Below are 27237 nucleotides of genomic sequence, written 5' to 3'. Positions count from 1 at the left end.
CTTTTAAATTCATAGTCAAATTTTTTTAATAAAAAATTAAGTAAAAAAATGTATTAAAATCCTGTATAAAAGGTATATAGTCCAAGTAATGAAGCTTAAAATAGGACAAAACCTCGCAATTTTTACACAATGCATCGATTTGCTTGAAAATTTGAGAATAAGTAGCGGAGAGTCCAAGGATCAAAATCTATATAATGCCGAAAGGCGCTTTTACCATGGGGGTGGTTGTCACCCCATCTCAGGGTGGAAATTTTTTATTATATTTTGACCGGAAAATTGTTGGTAAAAACATTTATTCTAAGCAAAAAACTTCTATAAATCTTTTTGATAAAGTTAATAGTTTTCGATTTATTCGCTATCGAAAGTGTTAGTTTTATATCGAAAAAAAAAATGTTTTTAATAAGTTTTCTGCTAATAACTCCAAAAGTTTTCGTTTTATCAAAACAACTTTACTTAACAAAAATATACCTTTTAAAAAAATAAACAAAACCGTTTTGTTTATAAGACCAATAATAGTAATCGAGCTATACTTTATTATATGTTAGCTCTTCTTCGTCAAATGCTAAATATTGTAGTTTCAAAGTCAAAAGACGGGAAAACTATGCATTTTTCGAGGATAACTTGTTTAAACTAATTTAAAGTATTTAAAATATCTATCTCCAGAAATAAAAAAAAGTCTCTAGCTCAAACTTAAGTGACTTATAATGAAAAGAATGTCAGTTCCTATTTTTTTCAGCGAAAAAGTGATCGGAAGCAACCTCCTAATCACCACCCTAATTAAAATTAGTCATTGACCTTATTTGGTCTTCTTTATTTATGTACTAATAATAGGTTCTAGAAGTTTGACCGGCTTAGAATAATTCATTTAAAAAAAATGGAGTTAAAAGCGAATAACGAATTTTTGTAGTTTGGAAAAAATGGCCTATTCTTCAGAATAGAAAGATTATCATCAGAGATACGAAAAAATGTTTAAATATGAAATTGTAGATTATTTAATTCCCAAGAACCTGGTTTGCAAAAAATTTTTCTACGGAAGAAATTGAGTGAGCCATTGACAATTAAAACTTGTTATAACATACAAAAACCACCTTTACCGACCCTTTCAAAGTCACCTCTTTTTGCGACTGAGGATTTTAAAAAGATTTAATATTAATAAGCTTATAGATCTTATAAAAACCTACAAAATTTTTTTTACCAAACCTTCTAATATAAAAAATAAAAAAGTTACGGTTAAAAAATCAATATATTTTTTTGAAAAAAAAAAAGGACAAATCCAATTGGAAGCATAATAATGTAAGTTAGCGGTGTTTTGAGTCATTGGCCTTATTAATTCTTCTTTGTTTGTTAGACAAGGCGAAAACGGCGGGTTCGAAGGGAAAAATATTCCCATGAGATTTTTTTGCATAATCACATTCGTGAGACATCCCAGAATAAGGTTCAAGAAGTCGCCCACGTGAAAAGTGGGCCAATTTTTTTAAATCAAATTGCAAGAATCAATATTTTTGGCCTGATCAATTTTTTCTTTAATTGTTTGGACCATTCTGGACAAAAAAAGTCTCTTATAATTTTTCTCTAAAGTTGATCGTTTTCGACTTATAAGCAATTTAAAATTGAAAAAAAACGAAAAATGTCGATTTTCAAGGCTTAATAACTCGGTTAAAAGTTGTTATTATGAAAGTCAATATATGACTAAATCAAAGTTTAAAGCCCCCCTACAAGATCCTGAAGAAATTTTTGTCATTAATTTTATTACTAAGCTGTTATTTTTAAGTAATAATAATAAGCGCCATGCACGTGTGCGGGGCTGTAAATGCTGAGTGAGAGAGAGAAGCCATTCCAGCAGTCCAATTGTGCATCTTACTCGCACTCACATTTACAGCAGCGTCAATACGATCTAACCACTCATTGTTATTAATTAAAAATAACAGCTTAGTAGTAAATTAATGACACATATTTCTTCAGGATCATGTAGCCGCGACTTTAAACTTTGATTTTGTCACTTTCTGATTTTCAAAATAATAATTTTTGACCCAGTTATTAAGTCTTAAAAATGGCCATTTTCGCGTTTTTCAAATTTTAACTTGCTTATAACTCGAAAAAGATCAACTTTAGAGAAAAATTATAAGAGACCTTTTTTGTCCAGAATGGTCCAGAAATCCTAAAAAAAATAGTCCAGGCCAAAAATATTGATTTTTGAAATTTGATTAAAAAAAATTGTTAAAAAAAATTGGCCCACTTTTCTCGTGGGCGACTTCTTGAACCTTATTCTGGGATGTCTCACGAATGTGATTATGCAAAAATATCTCATGGGAATATTTTTCCCAACGAACCCGCCGTTTCCGCCTTGTGTATGTATATTATTAATAGATTCTAGAAGTTTGACTGGCTTAGAATGATTAGTTTTTAAAAAACTGGAGTTAAAAGCGAATAACGAATGTTTGTAGTCTGGTAAAAAATGCCATTTCCTTCAGAATACAAAGATTAGCATCAGAGATACGAAAACATGTTTAAATATGAAATTGTAGGTTATTTAATTCCCAAGAACTTGGTTTGAAAAAATTTTTTCTACTGCAAAAATTGAGTGAATCGTAAATGAGTATTATCGAAAAACATTGATTTTTTCGATATAAAACTAACACTTTCGATAGCGAATAAATCTAAAACTATTAATTTTATCCAAAAAATGTATAGAACATTTTTAGCTTGGAATGAATGTTTTTATGAACTTTTGCGGTCAAAATATAATAAAAAGTTTCCACCACCGAGATGAAGTGGCAACCACCCCCATGGTAAAAGCGCCTTTCGGCATCATATAGATTTTGATCCTTGGACTATCCACTACAATTCTCAAATTTTCAAGCAAAATCGAGCCATTCTGTAAAAATTGCGAGGTGAAAAGCTTCGATTCCTGGACTAATATATTTTTTATTAAAATCTGTTAAAGGGCTACATCCCATGACCTTTAAAATGAGGTATCACTCAGCCCGCCTTTCCATTAAAGGTTTTGGGGGTTGGGTCCGCCCCCGCTAGAGGATAGATGTAATTTAGTTGAAAAGTGGTCTACAAAATGTCCCCTTACAGATAAATTTGACGTGTTTTGTATATTTTTAGATTTTCTATAGGTACCAAATTATAGAGGGTGGTACCCTCTATTTTTGGAGTTCTAAACTCGATTCTTAATAAATATCTTTACACTTTTACTTGATTTTTTCTAAAATACTCCAAAAAATACTCCAGTACTCCAAAAAAAATTCAATTTGGAGTTTAATATTCCAAAAAAAATTTTGGAGTTCTGAACTCGATACTTACATGTACGGTTTCACTTGATTTTTCCAAAAGTACCGAAAAGAAATATATAATGTATCTAGTAGTTTTTGAGAAGGTGGTTGAACGATCTTCAAAATGAGTTATCAACTCAACCCCGTCTCCAAAAAGATTTTGGGGGTTGTGTCCGCCCCCGCTAGAGAGTTGATGTAATTTAGTTGAAAACTGGTCTACAAAATGTCCACCTCACAAATAAATTCGACGTGTTTTTGCATATTTTTAGATTTTCTATATGGACCAAATTGTAGAGGGTGGCACCTTTTCAAATAAACAATATAAACTAAGTCCATAATATTATATGATCAGTAAAGTTCATATGATCAATTAGATATTATCTAATACTAATTTATTAGTTTAAATATAATTAAAACGGTACAGTTTTGAAGGTTCCACTAAAATTTTGAGTTTAGGAATTTTACTATCTATGTATTAGTATTATATTTTTTACTCTACCATAATACACTACTTTAGAAGATTTTTGTATCTTGAGTTATTCTTATTTAATTTGATACTAATATTTATCATTTTCTTTCAGAGTGCCTTATCGAGAGTCTTCCTTTATGAAGCTACAGCCAGATTGATGGCAGGTGCTGCTCCAGGAAGAACTCAGCAACTTTTAGATAGAAGTCTAAGACAAAGACATGCTAAATCTTCGATTATCTGTGGCAAAGGTAAACAACAATTAAACATTTCTTGTAATCTTATATGTAATATTGATAATCATAAACTACAGTCACCGGCAAAATTAACCGGTCACCTTGTATTTCTTTCAATTTGTAGAAATTGTCAATCTCTGACCACATTTTATGAAAGATACAGTGAAAACGACCTTTGAGCAAAACAAAACAAGAAATTTGTTGAAAAAAAAGTCGTTTATCAAGGGATGCTTATAGGGATATTAATACTGTTAATAAAACCTGTTGCCGGGTTAATGAAAAAAATTATAGAAACATTAAAATTTATTTCAGGCGGTAGCCATAATCCAAAGATTATCTACACATTGTATTCAAAACATAATTATCCACCATTAAAAATAATTTTATTGAATTGCTGAGAAATCATACCTGTATGATACTGCACAAAATCGCGAGATGGATTAGTTTTTTGATGGTTAGATAGGGATGTTGGTTCTATGTCAGGTCTTCTCGAGATTAAACCAATTTTCGTAAGTCTCATCCTAACTATCCTTCACTTTCATTCTAACTATCATTTATTTCAACTTTTAGCAGAAGAAACGATGTTGCAGTTGAACGACCATTGAATGGTGGTATTTAAGTGTATTATATAAAGGTGATACAATTCAATTCGGTTGAACAATGTGGATGATTCAACCAAAATGAACCATGTATTTTTCAATTCAATAAAAGCGTTCAACAAAATTGAACGTTGAAAGAAGTTAAGACAATTTCTACTTTCTCCACGAGGAAAATAACCTTCCTGTAGCTGGCTGTATACCATAAATCACAAAAGTACTAGATTTGTTGTAAAAGGTATATTTTAAAATACCCTAAATAAGAGTCACAATAAGACAAAACGTTTTCGGATTAAGAAATCCATCATCAGTGTTCTAAAAGCCAAAAAATAGCATGCCTGAGCCACCAAAATGTGTTGGGTAAAAACCCTTTAAATGTAAACGATTATGTTATGTTATATATTTATATAAAATTTAAATGATGTTCTAGATATGCTTGGATGTTACCCAGGGCAACACAGGACTCTTCCCACGTGGTTGGAATTTTTTTTGAGAAACCCTCACATATTGGATTTCAATGGCCAACTGACCACGTGGGAAGAGTCCTGTGTTGCCTTGGGTAACATCCAGGCATATCTAGAACATCATTTAAATTTTATATAAACACATAACATAATCGTTTACATTTAAAGGGTTTTTACCCAACACATTTTGGTGGCTCAGGCATGCTATTTTTTTGGCTTTTAGAACACTGATGATGGATTTCTTAATCCGAAAACGTTTTGTCTTATTGTGACCCTTATTTAGGGTATTTTAAAATATACCTTTTACAACAAATCTAGTATTTTTTAATTTCTACTTTCGTTCAACTTCGTTGAACAATGAGGATGAATCATCCACATTGACGCGTCTATACAAGTTTGTTGATTGTGTTTGATTCAACCACCCGTTGATTTCATTTTGACTTGTGTTGTGAGTTTCGTGCTTTATTACAAGAAATACGTAATAATTTCATTTAACAATGGTGTATACTGGTAGATGGAAAGACGAAGGGGCTCCAATCTTTCTCGACTTATATAAAAATCACGAGTGCCTCTGGAATAACAAATCAGAAAATTATAAAAACAGGGTGTTTAGAGAGAAGGCAAAAAATACACTTTTGTCAGAATTAAATATTGTGGAACTTTTGGAAAATGACATTAAATTAAAAATAAAAAGTATCTTTGAATTGAAAAAAGCTTTTCAGTTTAATTGAACAATGTCATTTATCTACATTGTTCAACCGAATTGAATGAAGAATAAATTGAAGCGTGTATATGTATGCTTTTCAATTTGGTTGAACAATGTCATTGAACCATCGCGCATCGTCATTGTTCAACCGAATTGAGTGGTGTATTTCCGCCTTTTAGCACAAGAAAATAGCAGTATCGCTTTTTATTTTGCAGATGCTGCCAGCCACTCAAATTCAAATAGTCTTCATAAATATATCGATTCCACGCACTCTGAACGGGGTCCGGACAAATAATCCCGGACAAAAAATCCCCACAAATTTTCCCTGGACAAAAAATCCCCAGACAAAAAATCCCCAGACAAATAATCCCGGACAAATAATCCCCACAAATTTTTTTGGACAAAATATCCCCACAAAATATCCCGGACAAAAAATCCCCAAGAAATATTTGCTGCCGAATAGTTCTCTAAAAGTTTTCCCAAAATTTTACTAAATTTCGAATTCCAATGCCATGCCGAAAACTTAAAATTTTACACGACAAAAGAGTGTGAGGTTTTTCAAAAATCGTGGAACATATGGGGAATGAGCTAAGGCTGTGAGAATCATGTTGTAATTATTCGATTAAATGGTTTGCTGGCTCTGCTTTGAATAACTAGGTTCTAACCATGGTCTATCATCTGTGTGCATCACCAACGCATTTAAAATAAAACGGGGAGTGCGACAGGGAGACACAACTTCGTCAGAATTGTTTACAGTTTACAACATTATTAGAGCATATGTTTAAGAACGCAAGTCTGAGTGAAAATGGAATTAATGTCAACGGAGGAATTCTTAGTCATTTGAGATTCGCTGATGATATTCTTCTTGCTTCTTTTTGTTGTTTTTGTTCTTTTTGCTGGCAGCATCGATGATATATTCAAATATGAGCAAATATTTCTTGGGGATATTTTGCCCGGGATTTTTTGTGGAGATTTTTTGTCTGGGGATTATTTGTCTGGAGATTTTTTGTCTGGGGATTTTTTGTCCAGGGATAATGTGTGGGGATTTTTTGTCCGGGATTATTTGTCCTAGCTTCTCGGCATGACTCATAACTCTTGTCAAAATCAATTATCTCTACGGTAGGGTACTCCCAATATAAGAGGCAAATGTAGTTGACTTTCTTCAAATAAAGTAATAATTTGAGAAACGTTCTCAACAGAAAATTGAGAAAAGCGGCTAGGACCTTGAGTTTTTTTGAGTCTAATGGTGTCGAAAAAACTTGAAAGGCTCTGTTTTTTATGAACATAAATCTATTCTAGGAATACCTAGCTTTCCTAGTCAAAACTCATAGATCATGAGTTCCCAAAGCCATAACATTTAATCATGCCCCGTTACAGTATTTCTCTCGTGTGTAACACATTCACTGCCACTTATATTGTCAGTTCAGGTTATGAACGCCAAAAGGCGTTCAGTGTCACCTGACTCAAGTAGCATAAAACGCCTTTCGGCGTCAGTGGTAGAATGTGTTAAGTTTCATAGCAGCATAATAATAATTCGAACATTGAATTTAAGCTATGATATGATGGCATTCCATATGGATTTAGACTACATATTTAGACTCTTCCGAGTAAAGCATTGATTTTCTACTATACTTTGATCTTTAGCCAGAGGCCGAGAAGCGATAATTTTTTTTTCAGTAATTATTCGTGGTATGCTTTTTTGATGATCTAACTCTCAGAGTTAGTTTGTGCCCTTCGATTGCTGTTTGTTCCCTTCGATATTGTTCTAATAAACAAAAATGTTTTGCAGCTGTGACATTTTACCAGAGCCAGTTTACTGATTTTTTAATGAACAATTTGTTACTGCTAGATTATGAATTAAGGTACTAGTACACTTTAGAAGACCAAAAATAAGCATTATTTCAAGATTTTTTTTTCTCAGAACATTTATTAAAAATGAACATAAATCTTTTTACATACTAATATCTAACTCTTGGAGAATACAAAAACTATATCTTTTTTCATTTATGCACGTACACTAATATTGTAGAGGACGCCAAAGTCGAGGGCTCGAAAAAAAGTAGTTCCGATGGCGAACAGTTAATCTCAGGATTGGTATCTCTAAAACAAAAATATCGTACGGCATTTGAAAAAGGAAGGTTTCTTACGTGACAATTTACCACCGTTAATGAAAAATTCCGCAAAAAAAAATTTACGAAAATTTTAAAAAATTTTGTGAAAAAATCACCTTTTTCTTCAGTTTTTCATGGTTAAAAATTTTTTATTTTTTGGTCAAATTGTGGTAAATTGTCACGTAAGAAACCTTCCTTTTTCAAATGCAGTACGATTTTTTTGTTTCAGATATCCCAATCCTGAGATTAACTGTCCGCCATCATTTTTCGAGGCTTCGACTTTTGCGCCCTCTACAATATTAGTGTAAGTGCATAAATGAAAAAAGATATATTTCTTGTACTCTATAAGAGTTAAATATTAATATGTAAAAAGTTGTATGTTCATTTTTAATAAAGGTTCTGAGAAAAAAATTCTTGAAAAAAATGATTATTTTTGGTCTTCTAAAGTGTACTAGTACCTTGTAAACTCTGTGGTTTTTTACTGTAAATGGTTTACATCTACGTGTATAGTTATTATTTCAAGCTATTTAATCTATAAAATATTTATAATTAGCTGTTAAAGCTGTTAAATGTAATACTCCCATTATTTTATTCATCATTCTCTTTGCCTTATCCCTATGTGGGGTGGGCTTTCCTAATTGCATTTCTCCACACAATTCTATCTCGCGTCATATCAATATTAATCCCCTTTACCAACATGTCCTGCCTAATCGTATCGTCTCCCCCCAGGTCTTCTTTGGTCTTCCTCTTCTACTCCTTCCAAGAATCTGCACTTCAGCAATTCTTCGTATTATTTCCTTTATTAACGTCTCGACGTTGAACATGACCAAACCATCTTAACCTATGCTCCCTCATTTTGGCATCAATTGGTGCCACACCTAGACTGCCCCTAATATACTCATTTTAATTTTATCCGTGTTTGTCACTCCACTCATCCATCTAAGCATTTTCATTTCCGCCACATGCATTCGTTGTTCCTCTTTATTTTTCACTGCCCAACATTCAGTTCCGTACAACATAGCCGGTCTTATGGCTGTATTATAGTATTTTCCCTTCAGCTTCATTGGAATTTTTCTGTCACACAACACGCCACTCGCTTCCTTCCACTTCATCCATCCAGCCCTAATTCTACTGCATGCATCTCCATCTATTTCTCCATTACTCTGTAATACCGATCCCAGGTACTTAAAACTATTGCTTTTTACAATCAGTTCACCATCCAAAGATACCATTTTATTTGCAGTAACCCCATCTTTCAATAAACATTCCAAATACTCTGTTTTTGTCCTACTAAGTTTTAAACTTTTTTTCTAAGTCTCCACTGTTTCAATTTTTGGTTCTAAGTCTCTTTCACTATTTCCTACTAACACTATATCACCAGCATATATTAAGCACCATGGAATGTTACCCTGTAGTTTCGCTGTTGTCTGGTCCAAATCTAATGAGAATAAATAAGGACTAAGCACCGAGCCTTAGTGCAATCCTACTTTCACATGAAATTTATCAGTCTCTCCCACACCTGTCCTAACACTAGTCGTTTCTCCCTCATACATATCTCTCACAATCTTTATATATTCACCTGGGACTCCTTTCTTATTGAGTGCCCACTACAGAATCTCTCAAGGAACTCTATCATATGCTTTCTCAAGATCAGTGAATACCATATGAGCGTTTGTTTCTTTATTCCTGTATTTTTCCATCAATTGCCTTATAATGGAACTTGCATCTGTTGTTGATTTGCCCTGCACAAATCCAAATTGATTATCGGATATTTCGGTTTCTTCACGTATCCGTCTATCAATTACTCTTTCCCATATTTTCATGGTGTGACTAAGTAGTTTTATAGCCCTGTAGTTTGTACATTGTTCTATATCTCCCTTATTTTTGTAAACATGTACTAATATACCGCTTCTCCATTCGTCTGGCATTTGTCACACTTCCATAATTATATTAAGTAAACCTGCTAGCCACCATCATCTGGTCCGACTGCTTTTCCTTTCTTTATTTTTTGAAGCGCTTGAGCCACTTCCCCGTTTGTTATTTTGGTGACCATTGCTGTTACTGTCTCCGTTAACTCCACGGCTATCTGTCAAATTCTTCATTTAATAAATTTTGTAACCTTATACTAGGCTGTTTAATACGTTTTGCGGTTCGATAAGAGAGGGCGTTGCTACTAGCCTTTATTTTTTTATGTTGGTACACTCTTCATATGAACGTGTATGAAGTTTAATTTCAATATGTCAATTAATTCTGTGTTTACAAGCTATTTAGTATCGACGTGTCACAGTATTTTTTTACAATGGAAACAATCAAGTATCGTGCAGTGATTGAATTTTTATTTTTTTGGAAAGTTTAAAAGTAAAGGAAATGTATGAACGAATGTTAAAAGTGTATAAGGACTCTTCGCCTTCAATTAATACAGTAGAAAGGATGGGTGACTGATTTTAAACGTGGTCGTATAAGCCTTGAAGGTGATCTACGTCAAGGACGTCCAAAAACAGCAACAATACGAGAAATCGAAGAAAAAAATACAGGATGTGGTATTGGAAAATCATCTAGTGACTGAAAAAGAAGCTCTAGGCTCTTATTGGGCAGCAATACACACACCCAAACTTATATGGAATCACCTGATATTTCCTATTATTTCGTGCGAATTTAAAAAACGAACACACGAAGTCAAACAATTTAAAGCAATTTAATAACAAATACATCACAATTAAATAAAACAAAGTATTTAACAAACAAATTGAAATTAGTTGTTTTAAAGTCAATAGCATAAAAAATTTCAATGTAAAACGAATAATGTTTAAATTGTTTTTATTTATTTATTTTTGGTAGTCAGTGTTATCACCTCTAGTCCTTATGTAAGCTTCAGTTTGCGTGGGCACGCTCCTAATCAAATTATCAACATTTTGTTGTGGTAGGTTACTCCATCCTTCAAGAGCAGCTGGTACTAGCCGTGAGGTGTTTCGTGGATTATCCTGGTGAGCTCTAATTTTTCTTTTAAGCATATCCCACAAATTCTCTATAGCGTTAAGCTCGGGTGAGCAAGCAGGCCACTCCAAACAAGGGATACCTTCTGCTTCAGTGATGTCTCTAGTCACTCTAATGGTATGTGGAGGTCCATTATCATGCAGAAAAATTAAATTTTCTCCTGTTGCACCTCTCCAGAGCCTAACTACAGGTTATAAGCATACCTGTGAGCAGTTAAAGTTGATTGGATGAAAATTAAAGGAGTTTTTTTACGGATCGCAATTCCTCTTCAGAACATTACTTCCTCTTGTATATTTTGAACAGATCTGACAGTTTTCGTTCTTGCTTGTCTTCCTCGACCTCTAAGTATACGATTTCGTTGGTCATCTGATTTTAAACAAATCCTGACTTTTTCTGAAAATAGCACATTTTGTCAATTCCCAATGTTCCAGTTTTGGTGACGCCAATTTAGGCGATCAATCTTGTGCTGTCTGGATAACTCCGGAACCCATAACTGTCTCCTGCTGTATACTTCTTGGCACGAACTCTTTTTCTTATCGTTTCAACTGAAAGAGTTACACCTGTAGCTTCCAAAAGCTGCCTTTGGAGCTGCAGGTGAGAAATGGTTGGGTGTGTTCCAGCTGAATGGACAATTAAACGATCGTGGCGAGCCGTTATTACTTTTTGGCGACTTTCCCTTGCTTTATTTTTGAGCTTTCCTAGTCCTGTTACCTAGCATAGGTTTTGAACAGAACGCCCTGTGTTATGTCTAGCTCTACAGCTATGTCCCTCTGAGAACATTACTTGCCCCACAAGACCAATAATCTTTTTCCGTTGTAAGTTCTATAACCCCATATGACGCATATTTTCGTTTTTGGACACAAAAGTTAGTTTATTTATTTTCGTTCAATTTGCAACTCAAGCAAACAACCTATACCGCACCGAGCTGTACTATCTGATTGTCTTATAGATTTGTTTATTTTCAATAAAAACCTTTATTCTTCGCAACAGTAACAAGTTTTTTCAAAAGAAATAAATATTACATACTTTGAAATACATGGTGATTCCATATAAGTTTGGGTGTGTGTATTTTGACTGAAGTGTTGGGTTTCAGAAAACTGTGTTCATTCAAATCACAATGGGTGCCTCATTCGCTAACAACGGACCAAAAACACATTCGAATGTAACTTTCTCAACAACATTTAGAGCGTTTTCGAAAGTATAAAGTAGATTTTGTGCGTCGATTCATCACTATGGATCAGACTTGGGTCTATCACCTTGATCCTGAATGAAAACAAAAGGCTAAAGAGTGGTGTGAACCTGGTTCTTCGGCTCCGAAATGAGTTCGTGTCCAGATATCGGCCAAAAATGAGTTAGCATCAGTTTTTTGGGATGCGAGAGGAATTTTGTTTGTGAATTACTTGCAAACTAGTAAAACTGGATATTTTTGCAACTTTTTAGGCGAGATAAAGGAAAAACAGACAGGATTTGTGAAAACAGATCCGGATTTGTAGAAGAAAAAAATATTTTTTTATCAGGACAGTGCATCCTGTCATATGAGCATTTTAACAATGCCTAAAATCCATGAATAAAAGTTGAAATTGTTGGAGCGTTCACGTTATTCATCAGATTTGGCCCTTGGCCACTTTCTGTTTAAAAAAAAAGCAAGCGTTTTTCATCAAATGATGAGGCCATAACAGCTGTGGAAGCGTATTGCGCAGCCCTAGATTCTCACTTCAGGGATGAAATTTATGAATTGGAATCTCATTGGAACAAGTCTATTGATGTTCAGGAAGACTATACTCAATAATAAAGTGTATTTCAAACCATAAAATTGTATTTTTCTTATCGAACTGCAAAACTTATTGAACAGCCTAGTATTTTTATTAATAACCATATATTTTTATTTTTTATTAATAGTGCCTTGTATATCATAAGTAATAATACACAAAATTTATTGCAATACTCTCTAGACCAGGGGTGGGCAAAGTGCTGCCCGCGGGCCGCATGCGGCCCCTTAGACATTTTTATGCGGCCCGCCGAAAAAAAGTAAAATATTTTAATTATTTATTGTTTTTTAATTATTGCTAATATTAATGTTTTGTCGGCTCCATCAATGAAATCCATGAAATTTCAACAAATGGAAACGATATTTTTGAAGTCAGGAACTGTTTGGAAAATTTTAAATTAACCCGTAACCAACTACTAAGTGTAACAACTGACGGTGCACCAAGTTTAAGAGGGTCAAATATTGTAATGTTGAGAAAGCTTAAAGATTATATTTATTAACAATTTCCGGAACATGATTTATTATTTTTTCACTGCATAATAATTCATCTGCAGGTATTGTGCAAATATGTTTTTCAAGTAGACTACGTCATTTCAATTATAACTAATAAAGTTAATTTTGTTCGTTCAACAGAATTAAATCATCGTGCATTCACAGCATTTTTGGAAGAGTTAGAAAAATACCATACTAATGTCTTATACCACAATCATATTCTATGGTTAAGTTTTGAAAAGGTTCTTAACCCGGGAGCAGTCGCGCACTTTTCTGCCACGTAATCGGCCGCGCGTTAGAATAAATCTAACAATATGACTTTAAAACAAATTTTTATATTATAGTATTTTTATTTAGTTAAAAATATTCATTTCTAACAATTATAATTATTAATTATTAATAATTATTAAAGCTAATTGGTTCTCAGCAAATCCATAAATTCCACAAAAAACCTACGCATTTCCACACTCTTCCTCGAGGCACTTACAAGTGGAAAGTTATGTTGCAAAAATGTTCATCAAGTTATCCAGAAAAGGATAAAATGTTACATTTTTTCTAACGGCGCAACCGATCCCAGGTTAAAAGATGCTGTGAATTAGGGGAGAAAATTACTTTATTTTAGAAATGAAAAACTGCTACAAATTTGCTAAATTTATTATTAGTTTTGAACGCAAAATGAAACTCAAACTATTCATTGATCATATAAAGAAAATAATTAGTTCAATTATTTTCTCATTACAATCATTAAAAATGTACCAGAAAATAAGTTTAAAATTTATAAAGAAAATCTTGTAATTTGCTGACGGAATTTGAAAATCGTTTCAAAGATTTTGAAGATATATCATTTTCCTTATAGACTGGGAGATATTATACAGAAGTTCAGCCACGATTTTCTAAGTCCTGCCTTTTGCAATACTGGAAGGGTAGACGATGTACTTACAATCTGTGGAAACATCCACAAATTTCCTGTGACATTTTCCTGTAAAAATTAGATTTTCCCAAAAAATAAAAATAGGGTTTTGCGATGAATTTCTAAGTCCTGCCATATCCGTAGATAGACAGGATACTATCGATTTTATGAAGAAAATTTTTTGGGCAGGAGGGTTGCAAACGGGGTAACGGAGTATATATGTATACAAACATGTAAGGAAAATAATGAAATTTTCATGATTTTCTAAGTCCTGCCAACTTAATAAACTAAACATATTTATTTCAAAATGATCAAAAAAAATATTGGCATGACGTCTCCTAATGTTTAAGTATACTTGTCCCTTGGAAAATTCTGCGAAAAATTTTCACCCTGATTCCGTGATTTTCTAAGTCCTGCCTTTAAAAAGTTATAATACTCAAATACAACCAATACCTTTTCGGTACTCGGCAGGAAGGTTAAACGGTTCTTGTAAGACGGCAGGAGTCCTAGATTTGTAAGAAAATTCGTGAAAAAGTCAACGATTTTCTAAGTCATGCCATTTTGCACATGTTTCAAGAATCTTAATATAAGTCTATATACAAAGAGGCAGGATGGTTTTATGGTTATTTTGTATACAGGGTGGGGCATTAGTGTGGGCTAGTCCAATTACTCGTTTGTCGTAAGATACACGAAAAAAAGTTATTTAGGTAAAACATGTGCCACAGATAGGACTATAATTTAACAGTATTTTCTAATATACAGGACTACCCGTTTTCACAGGGTGACAAAAATTTATGTTTTTTTAAATAGAATACCCTGTATATTTTTACATTTTTGGATTCTACTCGATGTTCTCTTTAATAAAATATAATGTTTCGAAATATTATACGAGGTAGTTTAAAATATAATTACGTTTTTTTTTTTAATTTTGTAGGAACATTCACACCCTATACATATTGTTAGTGATTTGATATCCAAACTTCTATTAATTTATGTTTAAACGATTTTTAATATAGTCTACTATTGTCAGTTAATAATAGTATACCAAAATGTTTAATTTTAGTATACGGGGTTGGTTGAAACTTGGAACTCGGAATTACTATTTTCTGAGTTTTCTTAAATGGGACACCCTGTATTTTAGTATTATAATAAAATGATATTTTATGGTACCTTTTTATTTGCTAAGCATTTTCTATACCATATTTATATATTAATTTCGGCAGTAAATTGATACAGACAGATTACTCAGGTGGCTTTTGGGGTTTCTGAACAAGAATGTCACATTAGAACAGGTCTTTACCTAGTGCTCGAGGTGACTGATATACACGCCGTATTCTTAAATTTCGAGGCTTTCAGACACTAAAGTGATGCAAGTAGATTACTCGAAGAGTTTTGTGGTTGCTGAACTGAATACGCCATCAGAATCGACCCCGAAAAACTCTCTTAAATTCGAGATCAGTCACCCTGGGCACCAGGTGCTCCGAGGGTCGGTTGTAATGTCATATTCGTGTTCGGCCATCCCAAAAACCATCGAATATTCTGTTTTTTTTAATTTATTGCCGATATTCCACGAAACTCCAGATGACGTGCCTTAGCAGCAACTCTGGGCACTAGATGATTCTGAGGTCGGTTCTGCTTGCGTATTCGTAACTCCATAAACCTCCCAAATAACAAAATTTTGCCCTTCATACACTGATTTTGACAGGTTTATGCACTTTTGGATGCATGTTATGCACTAAAATGCAATTTCCACCCATTTTTATATTATACACCTTTTCCTGATGTTATCCTGAACACAATGCAAAAAGTTGCAAGTAGATAGATGCTGTATTTAAAAATCGATTTATTCTGGTGTTGTTAGTGTTAGTACATTTTGCTATCAAATATAGGAAACAATATCAGGATAATATCTACAATATCAGGATAATATCTACCACTAACAACATACAGGGTGTCCAGAAACTCTAACAAATGACGACCGGAGATTCCTCAGATAATTTTAAGGCAATTTAACACAATTCACCTAATCTGAAAATGCTTCCTAAGGCAGATTAAAATAACATAAAACGTGAAACATGAAACTTGAAATAAGAAACAAATAAATTGTGAAAAAACATTTGATTTCATGTGATATACTAATCGAAGAAACAAAAATAAAATTTGTATAGTCGACAATGGAAAGTTATGACGAGGTCGTTGCTGTCATGGCAAACCTTTATTACTGTCTAAGGGAGGCCGCAGATCAAAGAAACGTGAAATAAAAACATAAAACGTAAAACATGAAACAAAATGAATTGTGAAGGACGAAACCGTTTCATATTATATACTAATCAAAGAAACAAAATGAAAATTTGTATAGCCAACAATGGAAAGTAATGATGACGAGGTTGTTACTCTTGTGGCAACTTTTTATTACTGCCCAACATCATAACCATAGTACGTATTTGGTTGCAAATGAACTAAGTAATCATCTTCCCAAATTTAAATCATTTTATAGACTGAGTATTCAAAAATCTACATTGTTTTATTGTGGGTCCTGGTTTAAAGAAAACTGATATTTTCTTATCATTACCTATGCAATATTAAATTCTTGGTCGGAATTCATATTATGCACGTAATTAACTGTCCAAAACAATGAAACTGAAACCGAAAAATACAACACGATCTCTTTCCTGAAACAGATTTCACCAAGATAAAAATGTTTTATGTGCATGCACACTCGCTTCTTGTGTGTGCGGACTTCTATTTGTTTAGCTGTGTTTTATTTTACGTTTCATGTTTTATGTTTCATGTTTTTTTTTGGTGTGGGGCCTCTCGAAGATAAAAAAGTTTCAGGCACATGAATCACACTCGTTTCATTGGTGGGCGTACTTTTAAATAGACGTTTTAAATAGGCCTATGACCACTGACCAGTACTAGAAATTCACAATTGATAAAATCGATTCATCTCTGGAAGAGAAATAAACGTAGCAGTTTTCGTTTTTCTAAATAGAATTTTTCTAAATTCTTTTAAACTTAAAAAACCAAAAAACGAAAAATTTTTCACATCGATTTTTCTAGAACACTGCGTATTCTTCTGAGTTAAAGGAAAAGTACCTTTTAGTACAAAACTATCCCAGAATTCAATAATCCAGTGTCAGAGATGCTTAAAAGTTAGACAGAAAAGTTATTCGATAATATATCCGTTTCCGTACCCAAACGGACCCCTATGACCGGTACTAAAAATTGACAATTGATAATTGACATTTGACAATTGACCTCTGGAAGATAAATAAGTGTACCAGTTTTCGTTTTTCCCAATTAAAAGCGTTCTTCAGCTATTTTAAAGAAACTAATTACAAGACTTCGATATGCTTCTTCTAGACGAAGCATATCGATCGAAGTAGAGGTCGTCCGCCAACCAGATGGTCTGATGACATTTGGGCCATGTTAAACGAAAAGCAACCAACCCTCAATTTGTAAATTAAGACAAAATTAACTGTTTATGTTTTTCTAAATATTTAATTTTCCGTCGTATTTTTTTAAACGATAACTTCACTAATCAATAGTTTAATTTTAGAGCAATTTTATCATAGTAGTATCAAAATTATCCTAATAAATTTTTACAAAAAAAATAGCCATATTGTGGGTTGGTTTCTTTTTACTGTTGGAAATATATCTAATAAAATGCAATCTGCAAATTCCAACCAACCCACAAAATCCATGAATAAAACCGAATAATTTCAGTCAACTCTGTAATACAATACAGTAGAATTTCTACTATTAAACATAATATCAATACAAATAAAAACTATGCGATAATCAGTCAAAACAACAAACCATAATATTTAAAAAGTAAGATAAACATAGCCTTAATCCTAAAACTTACCATTTTCTGCAATTTCGCCAGCCGCTTTAATTATTTTAACAGTTCTTGATTTAAACATATTTTTCGCATTAAAGATTCAAAGATTTCTTCATAATATAATAGATATAACACAACAAATATTTTAATATTTAAGCACGAACTAATATTGGTCAGTACCTACACGTAAAAACAAAAAGATGCAACATTCCAGGAACCGTAATCGGCATAACAATATCAACCCACTTGGCTGGTACTTTTCGACAGTGCAATGTAATACATAAATATGTTCAGTCCAGTGATACACAGAAACAATCCAAGAGGGTTGGTTGTCTTATGCGAAATCTTAAGTGAACTATTACTAAACAGAAATAATTTGGAGTAGTATTTTTCAAGGTTTAATATTTAGAATGGCTTGGTTGCTTTTTACACAATGTAGAATACACATTTTTAAATCGATATGTGACATTATCTTGTTTTCCTCAAAAATGTGGGTTGGTTGCTTTTTGCATAACAAGGCCCATTTGTAAAGTTGTAAACGGTTTTAGATTAGTGTTTTTTAAGCATACTCGACATGGTATGACTCAAGAAAAATGTGGTGATATGAATATGTTTGTATAACACCCTAAAATAATTTTACAGACAGATAATTTAATTTTTTTATACGAAATAACTATACAACCATCCTGCCTCTTTGAAAATAGATTTATATTAACCTTCTTGAGATATGTGCGAAATGGCATGATTTAGAAAATCGTGAAATTTTCCACGAATTTTCTTACAAATTTTTTAACTATATATAGTAAAAAAGGTGTAACTAAACATCCTGCCATTTTGCATAATGTATACTGAAATTATTTATTTTTTAACAAAATTTATTTTATGACTTAGAAAATCACGGAACCAGAGTGAAAATTTTATACAAAATTTTCCAAGAAACAAGTGCAGTTAAACATTAGGTGACGTCATGCCAATATTTTTTTTGTTCATTTTGAAATAAATATAATTAATTTATTAAGTTGGCAGGACTTAGAAAATCATGAAAATTTCATTATTTTCATTACATGTTTGTATATATCGCACCTTGAGAAGAAGACTGCTCCAATTCAAAATATATCATTTTACAGGAGAGGCATTTTAATGTTTGAAGCAAAATGTTAAATCCAATAGTAGAAAAAAGATATTTCTTTTAGCGGATATAAATAAAAAACAACATCATAAATGAAAGTAAGTTTTAGTATTTTATTAAAATACATCTAATAAATAATTATACACATTATTTTGACTTGGTACTGTTTTCTTCCCAAAAAGAGTTCTATTTTTTGGTTTTGGTACAGATACTCAAAATTACTCCCATTATGATAGTTGTTTATTATTATTATTTTTCAAACGTAGAGTTTTACTACAGTAAAACCTGTCAATAACGGTCACTAAAAATGACAGAACTATTGGCCGATATAAAAAGGTGGCGGCTAATACCAGGTTTTGTAGTCCACAAATTTTGGTTTGGGGAACTTTGAAACTGGCCGGCTAGTTCAGGTGTCCGGTTTGACAGGTGGCCGTTACCACAGGTTTTACTGTAAAATGAAACACAGTAGCAGAACTAACGTACATTTATTAAGTTACATAGAGCTGATTACAAATTATAAAAAGGTTGGTTACACTTAAATACATACTGAAATAATTATTACTTATATTAAATCTTTAATTACCTTAATTATCTTAGTCAATTTTCATTGACTTCAGCTAACAATTGTTTGTATCAACTGAATTTGAAATCGGCAAAGACTCATAAAAATTGTGATACTGTTTATTTATTATATTAGATGTACAAAGGGACAACAAATCTTGTTTTTTAGCAGACGAAATGCCAGGAGGGTCATTGTACGCTGGTTTCAATTTTAATTGTGCTTGTCGTCCTCTCTTTTTTTCTCTTATATCTAAAACCTTAAATTCATCTTTGAAATTGTAATTATAAAAAATATGGAATGGGCTTCCTCTTTCAACTCGAACGACACTAATTTCTTTCCATTTCACAGTCTCGCCTAAGGTATTTTTTGAGAAATTTGATTTATTTCCCATCATTTGCTTTATGTCCTTAACATCCTCTGTACTCAGCTCTTGAACCTTTAGTGGATTACCATTTTTTTTAGCTGTCTGAATAACAGTGATCCATTGCGCTGGAACAGAAATAGTGCCAGAACGTAACGCTAATTTTTTTTGTTTTTCGATCAATGAGTGGGCCATGTCACCTTCGTTTTGGGTATGTCCAGTCGGCAAAAACTTGTGAGTAATAGAATTAACATTAAATTTTTCTACTGCATAGAGAAAGGCTAACGGGATTGTCTGATTTTTATTTTGCCCAGGACAATTGTCAGAATAGAATATGACATCTCTATTTTGGCAATTGTTCTGTAGAAAATATAGAAGACAAGAACCAATTTCGTTACTGCCTCGTCTTGCCTGAGCTTCGTTCCATACATAGCAAAATCCAGTGGCATTTCCTATATCATATACCGTAAAATTTAAGGTGGAAAGTCGTCTTTTATAATAGAATAAGGATGCATCTCCACATGGAGTTGGTAGCACAGCTTGTAGGTCAAAAGCAGCTGTGACACACTCTTTATTTTTTGCCCTTAATGAATCTATTCTTTTCTCTTCCCTAGCTTGTTCCTTTACTTCTAAATGTGTATCATAAATTAATTTAAATTCTTCATTTTCCGGACAATTTTTATATTGTTCACATGTACTGCAATTGTCTTTTTTCGGAATAAAAAAACTTATGTTAAATTTTTCTAAAAATGTTTTTCTGAAAGCTGTATAATTGCCAAACAATGTTTTATTTTGTTGGCATTCAAGTTTATAATCTCTATGTAAATCAGAAAGGGTTTTGCCACCATCTATGTATTCCCTTGTAGTTTGATTCCTCAAATAATGGGATTATATCCTAGGAATTGCATTGATAAAATTGAACATGCCTTGTAATAAATTGTCATCAAGTTTTATGTGTTTCCCATGCTTACCACGTCGCTCACCTTCAATAAATCCCTCATTGTTGCATTTTTCTAAAGCAGTACTAACAGTTCTTTTACTAATGTCTAATGTGTTCAAGAAAAAGTGCCTACATACCTGTATTTTACTACCATTACATTCAAAAAAATAATTGTTATTATAAGATCGTTTGCTTCCTTCTTTAGTATACCGATATTTTGGTTGGACCTTCATTATATTCCTTACAATCCAGTCTCTCTGACGTGTTAGGTCTTGTAAAGCATAGAAGTTGTTGAAAATTATTTGACGTTCTTGATTATTAATCTTCTCAGTGCATTTTAGAAGACAGTTTATACTGCATGGAGGCTTTAATGATTTTGCTTCAATCGTTTTACCACTTGAATTAATATACGAACTTCCTGAATTGCGTTTGATTTTTGCTGCAGTTTTTTTCCAATTTAATTCGTTACGAAACCTTTTCCGTACACGCTTCTTAGGCGTCTCTGCTATGTCACTATCAGAACTACTTATAACTACATTATGAGTACTAGCATTACAATTTTTATTAATATTACTACTAAACCTGTCTGATGAAGTATCTGTGTCCTCTGAATCACTTGAATATACTCTATTATAATACCGTTGCTTGCTTTTTTTTGACAATGGTTCCCAATTTTCATCCTCGGAAGTATTATCAACATAGTCATCATCACATGATGTAATTATTTCCTCCTGCATGGCTGAATTAGAAGACATATCATTTTGAGATTCAGCAGTTAAATCAGGTGCAGCCAATTCAGTAGACCCACTTGTTTGTGTAGCATCATCATAAATTTCTATTTTGTTATTAACAGCTGTCTCATTATAAGATTGTGATACATCATCTGGAAAGAAAAAGTGATGAATTATAATCATAATAATTACTTAAACTGGTAGGTAGGCTTACTTTGTAAAGTTAAATGAAACCCTCAACTAAATTGAAATGAATACATAAACAAATATTAGCTTACTATTTCACTTCGAAATAGTAGGTAAGTATGTATCTACATAAAATTCTTTTCAGAAACTAATTTAGATGCTTATAGAAACAACAAAAATTAGGTTATATAATATGCAAAATTACAACTTACCTTGAGATATTTGTTTTAAAGCCGACTCAATTATTCTTTGGGCTCTTGACATTTTTTGATTGGATTTTTCTACAGATAATCTATTTTCCATTCTGATATGAACGAAAACCGAAAAGTACTAATGTTTTAACCAAAATCTCCTGTCGAAATTAGTAATTGTCAGTCATAATGTTAAGTATGCATAACATAACCTAACTTTTAATGGTGCCAACCCACGATCAGCTGTGTTATTATTGGGAGAAGAGTGTACCAATTCAAAAGGAACACTCTTCCAGCAAATTATAATAATAATTCTGACTGCATATTTTACAAGAAGACTGTTCCATTCTACTTGGCACAGTATTCTTGCCAATATATGAAAGATTTAGCCAAAGGAATACTGAACTTTTAAAAACTGAATGAACTATAAGAGGTTTTAGAGTTGGAACACTCTTCTACCCAAAAGAGTACATTAAAAACTATCGTTTAGTCAACTTAACTCAAAATTGCCATTTTTTGAGTTGGCACACTCTTCTTCCCAAGGTGCGATATGTATACTCCCTTAGTCCTTTTGCGACCGTCCTGCCCAAAAAATTTTCTTCATAAAATAGATAGTATCCTATTATTCTATGGATATGGCAGGACTTAAAAATTCATCGCAACTCCCAATTTTTTTATTCATGGAAAATCTAATTTTCACAGAAAAATGTCACAGGAAACCCGTGGTTTTTTTCACAAATTGTAAGTACCTTCCCTAACCTTCCAGTATTGCAAAGGGCAGGACTTAGAAAATCGTGGTTGAACTTCTGTTAATATCTCCCGGTTTATTAGGTATCACTTTTACTTGGGAATAAGTCACAATTTAAATTTGTAATTAAATTTATTTGACGTTTCGATTTTTACTTCGGAAATCGTTATTAACCCGCGAGTTGTCCCGCCGTTAGATAGAATCTCCTATTTTTCCTTTTTTCGCGATAACTTAATGAAAAATTTTGCAATTTTGAAAAAATTTCGTAAGTGCCTCGAGGAAGGGTGTAGTAATGCGTAGGTATTTTTTTCTTCTTCTTCTTCTTTTTGTCGAATTTATGGCTTTGGGGATAGCCATTTAGCTTTAATACTTGTTAGAAATAATATTTCTAACATAGAAAGTAAATAAAAATACTATAAAATAAAAATTTGTTGTAAATTCGTATTTAAATTCGTATTGTGAGATGAAATCTAACACGCGACTGTTCGCGTTATAGAAGTGAGCGCGACTACTCCCGGGTTAAAATACAAAACAATAATATGTAGGTAAATTAAAATAATTAAATAAATGCTTCATTTATTAATATTTTGTATTTTGATAACCTTTTCCAAAGTGGAAATCGAAACGTCAAATAAATTTAATTTCAAATTTAAATTCTGGCTTATTCCCAAATAAAATGGACCTAACTAAGGACCTAACCTAAACTAATCAAATAATATAGTTAATTGCACAAGATGCCACAAGGAAATAGGTTCACAACAATATTAGTGAAAAAAGGAGGGGGACAAATTTTCATAATTTGAAAATTTGGAAATTTTCGATTTTTATTATTATTTTAAATAAAAGTACATAACTTCAAGAATACTTTCTGAAAATTTCCGTTTTACCAGAGTAAAATTACCGAAAATACAGCATGTTTAATATTTCTACCTTCGACTCGCTTTGCAGCAGCTTGAGCGTAGTGAGAAACGTTCAACAGCTGTTCCCTTTTCTTTTGTAAATTACTCTGCGATTCAAAAATATATTCCGGTGTGCGTCACTTTACGATTTGACAGACAAAAAAGAAATTGAAAATAAAAGTTTTCAAAACTAAAAGCGTTTTTCTCAAAATTGCTTTTTTCAAAGGCGGTGGACATTATAACTCAAAAGCTACTTGACAGATCCACCTGAAATTTTTCATAGATTTTCTTTAGACATTTCTGTCGAGATATTTTTTGTTTTATGATTATTTTTTGTTTAATAATAATAAATATGTTGATTTTCACCATTTTTTACAAAAAAGTTCGTTATTTTGACTTCTGAGTGATATCAAAAACACAAAAATCGTTAGTAAATCAAAAAACTCGAGAGAGTTACCTCGAGAAAGTCATAGAGTTAATACCTTATACTTTGGCTTATTTTTCAATATTTGGTCTTGAATTTTTTTTATATTCTTTGAATTGTACTGAATATGTTTATTTAATTTAAAAATAAAATAATTCTACCGTAGTTTCAAACAAAATTAAAAAAGAGGTGCTTGATTTCAAACCATATATCCCCCCTTCCCCCGCTTAAACAAAATTAGTAAAAAGTTAAAAATTAGAACATATTAAGGTAGCAAATATTGCGGCCCTCGGTAACAGACCAAAAACATGTGGTGGCCCTTACTAAAAAAGTTTGCCCACCCCTGCTCTAGACCCACTAGAGAATATGCAGGCACAGGTACATAAAGTCCGTACAATATAGATACCGTTGCACGTCATTATCTACGTCAGGGATCAAGTTGACTTTGTTGTCCAGTTACAAAAATTGAATGGTAGGCTACAACAATGTTGTAAGCGACATATTGGGTCAAAGTGAGGTTTTAATGCAATATTATTGTATATCCAAAGACCAATGCGAGCATCTTTCAATCTGGCTAAAAACATTTTGCCTTCCCTGAGTTTTTCTTACCACAATGTTGGTATCCGTATGTTCATAAATAGCTTGTCAATATGTTTTTTTTCATCTCCTGCATAATCTCAATTCTGTCGCTTACAACATTGTTGTAGCCCACCATTCAATTATTGAATTCATTTTAAATCAAATATATCACATAATTATTGCGTAAGTGAATTATACCAATTTATGCCAAAATGTCACCTTTATTCGTTCGCAGTTAGAGTGTAATCCGAACAAGTGTGCTTTATAAAAACGCTTTATATTCCAGTTATACAAATTAAATGAAACAAGTTAGGGTATGTTTCTTTAAATGTACATTAATATAAATCTTCCAATATTATTTTTACGCGTGTATAATAAAATATGTCTAAAGTAGAAGCCACAGTTAGAATGCAGTGTTGGTCTTACGACGCGCAGCGATGCCGCTCATGTCGGCACAGTGGTAGGTGCGTGGTAGTATGGGGATAGACTGAGAAATCACCGGTCATGATGCGCCGCTCGGGGAAAACCAGCAACGTGGTCAGCCGTTCTCCCGTAAGAAATACATTGATCTATGCTACCTGCAATGCATTTTAACTGTGGCTTTTAGCTTAGTGGCTATAATTCCAATGTATTCGGCTAAACGATTCTAAATAGGAACAGACCTACCACTTAAATATTTCGTGTTGGCATCATGTGACGTCACGTGCTATGACGCGGAGGACGTGCAACGGTATCTATATTGTACGGACTGTATTTGTTGGACAGCACAATTTAAGTAAGATTAAGTAGTCGTTTCACCCTTATGTAGTTATTCATTATTCTAAGATTTGGTATGTTTCAGGTGATAAAAACCAACATGAGTTAGGCGGTCAGCGACAGCACGCCACAGCGCTTTACATGGCATGCAAACACCTACCAGGGCCCCTTCTGTCGTCTCCGGGAGAGAGAGCAGGAATGTTAGTTGAGGCAGCCAAAACTTTAGAAAAAATAGGGGATAAGAAAAGACTGCAAGATTGTTACGAACTAATGAAAACCCTTGGAACCAGCGCTGTGAATAATTAAGGCTCCTATAGACTTACTAGTCTGCTAAAAGTATCGAGAGCAACAGTATAACTATAGTTTTTATGATATGATATTTTTCTAGAAAAAAAAAACGTTGGATGAGTGTCCCTCGTGAACGTTGTTCATCTTGGGCATGTTCCTCGCTCGTTTTTGAGTAGTTTTCTGGAATAGTAAATGGAAGTAAGCTGTTTAGTTATCTTATAATAATTTATTTGTAATTTATTAGAGATATGATATTTATTAGATGATAAATTTTCCTAACTTAAGGTAAATCATTAATGTATTAAAGTAGAAATATTTTTTTAGTTTTAGCTTTACAAAAATATGGGTGTAAATATTATAAGTATGTTTTTTAATACACTTAGTTTTTATAAATTTTATTATTTTTTATTTTCCTCTTGTGTATAGTTTTAGTTGTAATTTAACGCGTTTATGGACAGAACGTCTATAGACGACTAATTTTCATTGATGAATTGTGACACAATGACACTTTTAAAATAACGAGTTGTGACAAAAAATCGGCGTCATAAAATTTCACATTACATCTGAAAATGAAAAAAATTTAAAGCACTCTGGGGAGTGCTGACAGAAGTGAAAACTTCTTGCGAAGCAAGCGTCTTCGGGCACACTCTATCCCTCTTCCAACCATTATAGCTTTGGTCGAACTTATAAGCAATTCAACCTATAGTATATAAATTACTAATATCTCGCCGTGTCGATGATGATCGCGAGATCAATGCTTTTCCCCATTCAAAGAGAAGTGCTATAACTATATTATATACGCATTGGGTGCGTTTTATACTATTTATATATACATACGCATAATACATAAAAGTACAGAATTTATTTCGGCGAAGCGACAACCCCCGTGTTGAGCTGCCCCCCTTCCCGACCCCAATTAAAAATTTTAAGCTTGTTACACTGGGCAGGAATTTAATATTTTAGTGGAGTGGGCCTCGATTTTTGAGCTCATCCCCTTCACCCCCAAACAACCCTTTAATTGATTTAACTTAAGAAAAACATGCTGAGAAAAATTAAAATATATCGTGTTGCGGATATAATTCCTATAGATTATGTATTCTAAGAATAAACTCTTAAATCACACGCATTCCGATTATTGAGCTACAACCCCTTCGCAAGAAAACCACCCCATCTCCCGGCTTAAGAAATAGTTATACTTAAAATGAATTAAATTTATTTGGCGACTACATATCGTTTGATAATTTATGAGCTCCCAAAATACGTGCATTTGGATAATTAAATTGCAATTTCTTTTGTATAGTCAGTCACTAAAGGTAAAAATCAATTATTACCTTCAATTTAGGTGAACCTTCATCGATTTTCATGAAAATTGGTGAGTGGTTATACCTCAACAAACAAAGGTGATATGGTGCCTTTACCCTGAGGGTGGATACCGCCCCTTCTCGGGGAGTGAAAATTATTTTATTAAAATAACTCCACAAATCGATAGAAAGACAAATTATAAGCAGAATTTGTTGTATAAAGTTATTAAAATAAATCAATACTTTTTGAGTTATTAAAGATAAAAAATTTTAATTT

At 32.7% G+C, this 27237-nt stretch overlaps 1 protein-coding gene across 1 annotated transcript in view; it reads left to right on the top strand.

Moving 5' to 3' along the window:
- The window catches only part of LOC114331799 (sterol regulatory element-binding protein 1), a 101357-nt gene extending 75302 nt beyond the window's left edge, over window positions 1-26055 (top strand). Inside the window, exons 12-13 of the mRNA XM_028281460.2 lie at window positions 3860-3995; window positions 25457-26055. Of these exons, the coding sequence (XP_028137261.2) occupies window positions 3860-3995; window positions 25457-25677 (357 nt within the window). The 3' untranslated portion in view covers window positions 25678-26055. The remainder of the gene's footprint in view (window positions 1-3859; window positions 3996-25456) is intronic.
- The last annotated feature ends 1182 nt before the right edge of the window (window positions 26056-27237 follow it).

This window comes from Diabrotica virgifera, chromosome 5 (assembly GCF_917563875.1).
Source record: "Diabrotica virgifera virgifera chromosome 5, PGI_DIABVI_V3a".
Taxonomy (NCBI): domain Eukaryota; kingdom Metazoa; phylum Arthropoda; class Insecta; order Coleoptera; family Chrysomelidae; genus Diabrotica; species Diabrotica virgifera.
This window is presented reverse-complemented; position numbering and strand designations above follow the sequence as displayed.